We start from the raw sequence: 10,935 nt of genomic DNA on the forward strand, positions 1-10,935 counted from the left end.
ATACAAATGTTTATTATAAATGCAAAAGGAAATAATTTAACAATGTGATTGTAAAGTAGAATTTCTGTGACATAAACCTCATGATGATTTTTTTAACAGTCATTTGAACTTGTAATTTCGTCAAAATATGTAATTGCCTTTAATGTTATCAGGACAGAGTCATTTCTAAAATATGAATTTGAGCGCAATAAGTGGAGAGCTTCTACTTGTGCAAATGTCTTTTGACTTTGATTCGTGGACATTTTTAATGATCCGTTCAATTATTGTTAAAATATAAAATGAAACAACTTTTTAAAAAATAATAAAATAGTTGCTGTTGAAAGAGCCTTTTATTTGGAAGCAGGTGTTCTGCTGGATTCTCGGGACCAGATGAAGGTCTCTTCTGCAGTTTTGAACTCTGGTGGTGTTGCTGAAAAGCAGAGATGTTTTCTTTCGACTGGACTTCGTGGTGTTCAGCTCATCAATGGAAGTTTGGTTGTCTGCACAGCAAATGTTCCTGATTGGGACAAATAAAAATATTTCTTTAAATATAAAGAAACACAAAACAGTTTATACATAAAAAAAAAGGGGGGAAAACAGCAGCAAAAAAAAAAAAAAGATGGAAAAAAACGCCCAAACAAATAAGTTATTTAAAGCTGAGCTTTTAGCAGGGGTGGTGGCCAAGTGGTTAATGCACTTGGTTTCAGTTCAGAAGGTTCTGGGTTCAAATCCAACCCCTGCCACATTTTTCCATGTGATGTGGAGTTGCGTCAGGAAGGGCATCCGGCGTAAAACTTGTGCCAATTCAACAAGCAGATCCACCTTGGATTTGCTGTGGCAACCCCAATTGCAAACAAGGGAGCAGCCGAAGGGACTTACTTTATTTAAAGCTGAGCTTTTCTGGTGTCTGAAAAAAGCTGTAGCTTATTTGGTAAAAATAAAAAAGACTGAACCATTTGAAAATTAAAAGTGTTCACTCAGATCAACTGTGCTAAAAGGCTAAGCTAACGTTAGCCGATCATTAAACCTTCACAGTTCAGTAAACGTCACGTTTTATTTTTACATTATTCTCACCTCAGTAAAGCTGCAGAACTAAACTCCATTGGGCAAACTGGGACTTCGCCTATACCCAAAAAGTGGGAGATTTCGGACTGAGTGGGTTTGCTCCATCACCCCGGCGGCCTGGATCGCCCTGCTCAGTGATGATGCCTGAAGGCCGGCTTCTCCATGCGGGTCAGCCGCTGTCGCGGTTCGATCGATATCCCACCAAGACGTCAGTCCTCCCTCAGTCGGTGTCACTCCGAAAAGTAGCTGAAAAAAGCTTCTCCCAGCAGGGTGATGGGAGAATCGTTCTACTGCTGTTTTTTAAAGGTTTTTTGTGGTTCAGGCGATGCCAATTCAAGATGGTGATCGCTGAACTTTATTCAGGTTGTGGAAACAGCCAGAGTGTGACGTAGCAATCTCCCCTTGCCGCTTCCGAAGCGACGCGTCTGACGTCACGACGTGTTGGAAACGCACCGCCCTCTGCCGCACTGACAAGCGCAACCCTCAACCTATCAAATCCCTTGAACACAGACACGCCATATCCGTTTGTTTTAAAATTAATTACTTTAGTTAATTCATTTGGTTTATTTATTAAATACGTGATTTAACTAATATTTTGCTATATTTTCCAGTATTTCTTTTTCTTTCTTTTTTATTTTTTTGATAACTCTAACATCCAAGGGGACGAGGTTGATGACGTGAGGGGGCGTCACCCCCAAACGCCCCCTCGTGGCACCGGCTATGACTCCAGAACATTCACTCACAGATAGTCCAAAGTATACCTTTTTAGAATCGTTATGATCAGATAAATAATGTGGTATAGTTTTCAATATGATTGGAGCATCTTTAAATTTTGAGCTCAGTGTAACCCTTCATTGACCCCTAGCTGGCTACAGCTGCCACCCTGGGACGGTTATCATACATTTTTATGTAGGCCATGGTACACTGAAGCTGGATTCTGAGTGTTGTTTCGTCACCTTAAATGGTACCGATAACCTGCTTAGCCCATGGACTAATACAGGAGCAGTGAATGATTGTAAATGGAATCTTTGTTGTTTGTCTCCAGCTCCAGGTTAATCCCAAGTTTTTGGTGCTGGAATCAGACTATACCAACAATGTGGTCCGATGTAACATTCACTACACAGGACGGTTTGTTACAACGACCAAATGCAATTTAGCACAGTAAGTACAACAGTATTTTAAGATATTTTTATTGTGTCTGTGTTCAGTTCTCTTTATTTTTCTATTAAATTGTAAAATACATTGCAATCAAAAATCTGAGTTTTCTACTTAATTTTTGAGGATTGCTTTGTTTGCGATGAATCCTTTGTCGAAAAATTGTTGTTTGAAGGAGTAAATGAGAGTGGACAAAAAATAAAAAAATAACATCTGACCTTCAAACTGCTTGCCATTGAACTTCCAGATTATATTTGACCTCTGAAAATAGAGTGACTGTATGAAACTGATAGTAATTGTTAAATAGTTATGGTGATATTTTATTACTGTAAATTAAAACGATCATAAGGGCCCCATCACACATAGTACGAATGTGGCTGAACTGCGCATGAAGCAGGAATCGTATGCAATGTGTGTAAAATCATAGCTGCCTCCAACGCCTCGTACACCTGTTGCTACAACTATTTGCGCACACCAGCGGCTGAAAGACAGAGAGTGCTCTGTGAGAGCCCATTCGATCCCTCCCGCAGCAGGTGTCGGCCAAATTCCAGCTGACACACATGAACATCCAACACCACTCATTTGACACTTAGACAATGTGTGGCCATTCGTGTGATTAGCACAAAACCAGTCAGCAGACAATCACTTTGGAGCTGGATGTGAAATTTGTCGAAGTGCCCCCACGAGTGAGGAGTTACAAAACGCAAAACACGTGTGGCATTCCCCCCCGCTCCCTCCAACACGTGGTGTGCCGGGGAGGGGGGCACACACTTGCATAAAATGCTTATATGTATGTACATATCTGACCACATGGGTGCCGGACATCGAGGTCTGAATGCACACAGCACAGGGAGGGGCCTGTCAGCTGATCACAGCACACTGACAGCTGGATGGGAGCTCAGTGCACACAATACAAACACAGAAACCACTGCCAGGACAGTTATATAAATAATTATGACAATATCTACATACGCAGTTACATAACAAATAACAAAAATGAATGACCACTGCTTGCTTGGCACTTAGAAAATGTGTGGTCATTCACGCTATTAGCACAAAAACAGTCAGCAGATGATCACTTTCGAGCTGGGGGTGAAATTTGTCTAAGTACCGCCACGACTGTGAAGTTGTCAAGTACACATGTGGCGTGCCAGAGTGTCGGCCCCCAACAACACATGACGTGTGTGTGGTTCGCGCCACCAGCCCCCCCAGCCCGCGAGGCGCCTGTCATCTGATCACAGAGTGACACCTTGGACTGTGCGCTGAACAGACAGGGGGCGTGGCTGCTCTGGTCCTGGACGTCAAGCTGCAGAGCACATACTGTGTTTTGACAGACATGCGCGTGTGTGTGCTTTTGCTGTCCTCACGTGGAAATACATAAAAACATATGTCACTTTTGCGATAGGCTGGAGAGCGCGCACATGGACAGGCTGTCCCAGCTGAATCGGACCATGAGTTCATGTGGACATGCAGCAGGCAATCTGAAAGTCATGTCTGTCTGACAAGACACGTGTGTCGAGCCGGACACACGTTTGGTCAGTTATCACGGCGCTTTTTTCTCTTTTTAAAAAAAATAAGTTTATCTCTTTGTTGATTTTAGCCATTTCACACTCCTGTTATAAGACAGTGATTATAGCACAGTGGTAAAGATTCCATCTGGTAATCAGAGCTTTTGTAAATTGCAGGTTTGATTCCTGTGGGTGGGATGTATTTTTCTTTTTTTTTTCACAGCAGCTGTGCGATGTGGTTACACATGCTCCAGCTGCTCGCACTGTGTTCCCGCTGTGACGGTTTAGGTGCCAAACACCCTCGCGTTCACCTAAACCTTTCACAGTGAGATCATTCATGCCTGCCCGTCGGCTCGATGTTTTCATGGTTTGCTTATATGAGCTGTTCCGCCATGATTCACCCTGATTTGTACTTATTCGTACTATGTGTGAAGGGGCCGTAACTGTTTCATTTCAATTCCACCGGGGTGGCATACAGACACAAAATGAACAAAACTATGTCACTCACTGCCCAGCTAATAATGTGTCAGACTGCATATGGGTCACAATTTTGACCTTGGCGTGTGAGCTTGACTTTTGATTTTTGTAAAAAAAAAATCACATTAGTGTGGCCCTGCGACAGAATGACGTCCTCTCCAGGGTGTGCCCCACCTCTCGACCTATGACTGCTGACACGTCACTGCCTTCTCGAGAAATCGTTCAGGTCATTTCATGCAGATTGAGAAACATTAATGAGTGATGTCTGGATTAGGGACTGCGACAGATGTGAAAACATAAAAAACAAAAAAACAACCACCCTATGCACTAATGTTAAAGAGCCGCATTGACATCTTATTTTTCAAATTTTTCAGAATTTCAAGTTGTTTAGATCATTTTTTATGAGAGTTTACAATACGGTGATAACTTTATTTTCTTTGAGTCCAGTCTAATTGTTCTATTATTCCTAATGCAGAGAATGTGAAACCCTGTGTGTGTGCCAGTTCTGAAACAAAAGGATCAATTTTGTGTTTTGTTGTGCAGGTCCTGATGGTGCCCAGGAAGGTTGTGATGTTACAGTGACACTGAATGCTATTCCATTGAAATGTGAATGGAATCCTTTTCATGTTGGTTCATTGTTGTTTGTCTTTATTATTTTGTGCTATTTTGGTATCTTGGGCCCGTGACAAACAAGGGTTCCGCTGGCACTGGTAAGAAAGTCAAAATGCACTTAGACACACACACGTTTGAAATTCATACTGCACACTGCCGTCCACACAATGAGCTAACTGCTCGGATTCCATGGAGGCTTTGTTTTCATTTTCATGTCTTTCTGTTTGTCAGCAAGATATGTCAAAAGGACATGAATGGATTTCAGTCACAGTTAATGGTGACATAAGCCCCAGAGAAGGAAGACTTTATTCAATTTTAGTGTGGATCTCGCTCAAGAAGAGCATTCTGCCTTTCATCTTTCACTTGAGATCCTTGATCCTGACACTTTTGAGCCTGATGCTACCTCTCATATATGATTCTAAATACAACATCAAAAGCAATCAGAATCAAAGGTCATCAAAACAAAACTTCCTGATCAGGATCAATGTTCAAGATCAAAGATGAGTGGTCAGGATCACAAAGCAAGATTAAAGATGAGTGATGATGATCAAAGGTCAGTGACCAGGGACAAAAGTCAGCAAGCAGATCAGCCCCTCATTAAGATCAAAGTACAAGATTAGAAACCAAGGTGAAATGCAAGTGATAAGAACCAAAGGTTAGAGATCAGAATAAAAGCTCCTTGATCAATATCCAAATACAGGATCAAAGATGAGTGATCAGCATCACAAACCATGGTCCAACGAGATCAAAGGTCAGTAGTCAGGATAAAACCTCCCTGATCAAGATCAAAGTTCAGGGACAAAGGTGTGTGACCAGGCTCAAAAATATTGATGAAACATTTGTGATTAGGATGAAACGTCAGTGTTCACGGTAAAAAGTCTCAGCAAGCAGGAATAATGACAGTGATCAGGATAACAAATCACCATCAAAGGCAAGTGATCAGGATCAAAGGTCAGCAAACAAGATCAAAATTCAGGAACAAAGATGAGTGATCAAGATCACAATTCATTATGGAAGATAAATGATGAGGATCAAAGGTCGGTTGCATCAAATCAGCATCAAAGCTCCCCAGTCACGATCACAGTACAGGATCAAACATGAGTAATCAAGACCACAAATCAGGATCAAAAATGAGTGATCAGGTTGAATTTGAGTGATTAGGATCAAAGAATGCCACAGAAGAGATTAGAAGAATAGCTCTATCACAATGAGAATGAAGGAGACAAAAAGAAAATTTTAACTTGTGTAGGCATGTGCTGTCTTATTGCCCTCCTACTTTACTGTCATGTCTTTCCCATTGCAGGTCTACTGCTTTGGTTTGGTTCCAAGCAACAGCGTCACTGACTGACAGAAGTGATGGTTATCACTTTGTACTGTGACAAATATTTATGCGCGTCCCCTAAATTATGAATAAATCATAAACAGTGCTTCCACAGGAGTCCGAGTTCAGCTGCAAACCAACAAATTCAATCACCAGGCAAAAATCATCCATGCTGCATTCAGAGATGCTCAGTGAGTCAGAAGGACTGTAATGTGGTAGGGGTGTTTTGTTCGTTTGTTTGTTGTGGTCAGGATAAGGCAGTGGAGATTCTCCAGGCACATACTCTTTAATGTTCTATTAAAACGTGAAGTAAGTCACCAACTCACAATTGCATTTGTGTCCTCAAATGGACAGTGAATACATAGATAGAGTGCAACCCCCCCCCCCCCCCCCCCAAAAAAAAAAAAAAAAAAAAAACTTGAAATATTCAGTGGCCACATTACTCCTGTTTTGGTTAACCAGTAACATGATGTTCAGCTGGCAGAAAGAGCTGCTTTCAATAAAATAAGACTCCATCATGAGCTATATGTTTAGCATCTTTGAATATATATATATATATATATATATATATATATATATATATATATTTTTTTTTTTTTTTTTTTTTTTTTTTTTTTTGGGTCATCTTCCAGCACTGGTCAGATGGCACATATGTCATCTTTCCCTTTAGAAGAATATATATATACTAATAATCCGCTGATGCATGACTTTTATGATGGAGAATATGTGGTTACAAATGTATTTGCTGATCTGTTACTGTAGTTTTTGAAATCCCATGACTTTCTACATATATATATTTTTCATGTTTAATCAGAATTTTTCCTTGTTTTACATAGTTGTACCTGTCTACTGGTGCAGATTTAGTGTTGTGAGGCAGAGTTCCAGAAAGTCATCTCTACCTACCTCTCAAACCTAGTTGTTTCCTTTTGCACAGTCTCGTTGGAAGTTTCTATGATTCTTTAGTTTTGCAGTACACATCTAAAATCACTTTGTTCTGCTGAATACATGCAAATCTGGAACACCAAAAACAGTACTAACCCAAACATTCTATATGTGCTAACAATGGACAAATGTGAAGAATCTGAAGTGTCTGTATTGATCAGCCAGTGTCAAACAATAAAATTTGTTGTATCTTTGTTTCCCTACTGTTTGGATTATTATTATTCCTAGGTCACGGTACCCACAGGCATCAAGTCATTAATGGATACAGCAATACGATATTTGACCACAGTGACTTTGACTTTGAACAAATGATTGATCTGTGACTGAACTTGCCAGGACAACTCTGGAATCCACTGAAGTGTGTGCCACATTTGGTCTAAACTAAGTTGCAGGTCAAATTCAAAAATGAATTGTTTAAGAGCAATTTTGGGGTCAACATTCACTGGCATATTAAAATTTGATAGTAATAAGCAAAAAAAAAAAAAAAAAACCTGGGAGGAGTTGGCCAACAAACACACAGGAACACCTTGAACTGAATCATTGACCTCTGGCAAATCTGTCCTTGCTGGCAATTCATGAACCCATTTCCATATTTGTGCCAACTTTGGTGCAAATAGACAAAAACCTAAATTATGACCTTTGACCCCAATGACCTTGACCTTTGCCTAATTTCATCTCAGCTGGATAATTTGAGAACTCACCTATATATTGATGTCAGGTTTGGTGCAAAATGGAATGAAAATCCAAATTTTGACTTTTGACACCAATGACATTGACCTTTGCCAAAACAAACCTTTTAAATGCAGTTCTGGGTTTGACCTTCATCCATATACCACGTTTGGTGGAAATGGTGTCAAGGACCTGGGAGGAGTTGGGTATTAAATAAACAGGCAAACGTTTCTCAAATTATGATGACTGATTATTAATGTTGACAATTCCATTGCACAACACACTATCACTGTAAAAAAGAAACAAAGCAAACAAACAAAAAAACAACAACTGAGCAGTGAATTTTGAGGAAACTAATTAATTATCTCAAATTCTTCAACCATCAAAACATTAAGTTTAATTAATTACAGTAAACCTGGTTAATTGGTGTTAAATTAATTTAAATAAGCTCAATAATATATTGTCTTGTTGACATACATGGTTGACCAGCTGACCTACCTGTCTGTGTCCTTGGACATGACACTTCACCTACACCATGCTAGTCAGGTACCAGACCAGGCTTTTCTGGAGGACTAATCTGTGATGGACTGGCGTTCCATCCAGGGTGAGTCATGGACTGTCATCCACTTCGTGCTGCAGTCTCCAGGGAAAAGTACCTCCCTGATGGGTCTCCAGGCCTGTACAGGGCTTACTGTTTCTCAAATGGAAAAAATACAAGCAATCAACTCAATTTATTTATATAGCTCCAAATCTCACTATAAGTTGTCTCAAGGTGCTTCATAAGGGTAGAGACTAACCTTACCCACCCCCTGAGCAAGCACACTGGCAGCAGTGTTATGGAAAACTCCATCAGGCTTTTTTGATAGTAGGAAGAAATCTCAAGCAGACCAGATTCAGAAGGGTGACCATCTGCTTTGGCCACACTACAAATAAAAAATCAGATAAATACAGCACAACAAAGAACTGTCAAATGTGCAAAGACAGAGATGATGGAACAAGGCATCCAGGTACTTATAAAGTCATATTGGTAAGTGAGATCATCATCATCAGCTGACAGTTCTGATTCTGACAAAACCCCAGCCACATCCACACGTCCCCATCAATCCACAGCAGGCCATGGCCCTCATCCATCTCTCTGAGGGAATAAACTCACTTTCCTGCTTTACCTCGGAGCTGTAGAGGGTGTTCACACACTTTGGTGTGTTGCATGAAGATCTGCAACACTCCAGAAATCCTCTTACTTAATTCTGCTCCTGAAATAACAGTGATCTAGATTTCAGTGTATTCTGATTCTTCAAGGGAATGGCAGACGACAATCTGATTGGTTTATTTCATGTCATGCCCAAAAAAACCGCAGAGCAGGTAGCTCAGTGGGATAATGAGTTGGACTGCCAATATGTAGACTTGGGTTTGATTTCTGGTAAGACTCCCTGTCTGTGTCCTTTGACAAGACACTTCATCTGCATTGTCCCAGTCAAATGGAGACCAGTCTTGACTGGGGAAGTAACTGGTATTCCATCCAGGGGGAGTCACAGACTCTCACTTGCTTCACACTACGGAATCTGGAGATAAACACTGGCACCAATGGACTGCAGAGCCTAACTTACTTACCTCAGTGCCCAAAACACACCCATGACGAATTGATAAAATACAACCGCATTGCACCATGTGCCATAATCAAGGTTGGGTAGGATTACTTTGAAATGTAATCCAAAAGTAATTAGATTACAAGTAATCCAAATGTACGAGGTCTGTTAGAAAACTATCCGACCTTTTTATTTTTTGCAAAAACTATATGGATTTGAATCATGTGCGCTTGTATCAGCCAAGCTTGAACCTTCGTGCGCATGCGTGAGTTTTTTCACGCCTGTTGGTTGTGTCAATCGCCTGTGAGCACGCTTTGAGTGAGCAGTGGTCCACCCCCCTCATCGGATTTTCATTGCAAGGAAAATGTCTGAACGATTTGGAGCTTTGCTGCATCAAATTTTTCCAGAAACTGTGAGAGACAGCCATGTGGAAACCATTCAGAGGATTCAGACGGCTTTCAGGGACGAGTCTATGGGGATCACACAGATTAAGGAGTGTTACAACCGGTTTAAACATGGCGCACAATGGCTGAGGGCGCGCCGCGCTCTGAGCAGCAATCGACAGGCTGAAACGACCAGATCATTTCCAAACTGAATGCTGTGCTGATCCGGGACGTCGTCTGACTACCAGAGAAATGGCAGAAGATGTGCACATAGCACTTTTTCGCCACATTCCACTGTTACAGGAGTTTTTGTCATGGAAAGAGGAGCGGAGGAATTCGCCACGGAGCCGCTAATGGCACGGGACAAAAGCACCTCCGTGTTTGTCTCACAGGACATGCCCAGCTCTTGCACCATTCGGAAGATTCAGACGGCTTTCGGTGGCTTTTCAGTCGTGTGACAACCCAAGAAATTGTGGATGACCTGGACATGCCACAACATGTCCTGTGAGGCTTCATCACGGCGCTGCTTTTTGTCCCGCGCCATTAGCAGCTCCGTCCCGACGTGCGAATTCCTCTGCACGTCTTTTCATGACAAAAACTGCTGTAACAGTGGAATGTGGCGAAAAAGTGCTATGTGCACATCTTCTGCCATTTCTCTGGTAGTCAGACGACGTCCCGGATCAACACAGCATTCAGTTTGGAAATGATCTGGTCGTTTCAGCCTGTCGATTGCCGCTCGGAGCACGGCGCGCCCTCTGCCATTGTGCTCCGTCTTTAAACCGGTTGCAACACTCCTTAATCTGCGTGATCCCCATAGAATCGTCCCTGAAAGCTGTCTGAATCTTCCGAATGGTTCCCAGCTGGCTGTCTCTCACAGTTTCTGGAAAAATTTGATGCAGCAAAGCTCCAAATCGTTCAGACATTTTCCTCGCAATGAATATCCGACGAGGGGGCTGAACCACTGCTCACTCAAAGCCTGCTCACAGGCGAATGACGAAACCGACAGGCGTGAAAAAACTCACGCATGCGCACAAAGGTTCAAGCTTGGCTGATGCAAGCGCATATGATTCAAATACATATAGTTTTTTCAAAAAATAAAAAGGTTGGATAGTTTTCTAACAGACCTCGTATGTACATACATACATGTAATCCATATGTATTCTTTCAAGGTAATCCTACCCAACCTTGGCCATAATTTGCATTCAGATGAGGCACCTTGTAATTAACAAAGTGGAGTA

General features: G+C 41.6%; 1 protein-coding gene and 1 long non-coding RNA gene across 2 annotated transcripts in view; one reads left to right on the plus strand and one right to left on the minus strand.

Moving 5' to 3' along the window:
* Positions 1-5,058, minus strand: part of LOC117524925 — a 31,139-nt gene extending 26,081 nt beyond the window's left edge. The window contains exon 1 of the long non-coding RNA XR_004564908.1: positions 4,923-5,058. This is a non-coding gene — a long non-coding RNA (uncharacterized LOC117524925). The remainder of the gene's footprint in view (positions 1-4,922) is intronic.
* Positions 1-6,273, plus strand: part of LOC117524916 (lysyl oxidase homolog 1) — a 58,695-nt gene extending 52,422 nt beyond the window's left edge. Inside the window, exons 4-5 of the mRNA XM_034186736.1 lie at positions 2,090-2,205; positions 4,728-6,273. Of these exons, the coding sequence (XP_034042627.1) occupies positions 2,090-2,205; positions 4,728-4,734 (123 nt within the window). The 3' untranslated portion in view covers positions 4,735-6,273. The remainder of the gene's footprint in view (positions 1-2,089; positions 2,206-4,727) is intronic.
* The last annotated feature ends 4,662 nt before the right edge of the window (positions 6,274-10,935 follow it).

Source organism: Thalassophryne amazonica, chromosome 2 (genome assembly GCF_902500255.1).
Source record: "Thalassophryne amazonica chromosome 2, fThaAma1.1, whole genome shotgun sequence".
NCBI lineage: Eukaryota > Metazoa > Chordata > Actinopteri > Batrachoidiformes > Batrachoididae > Thalassophryne > Thalassophryne amazonica.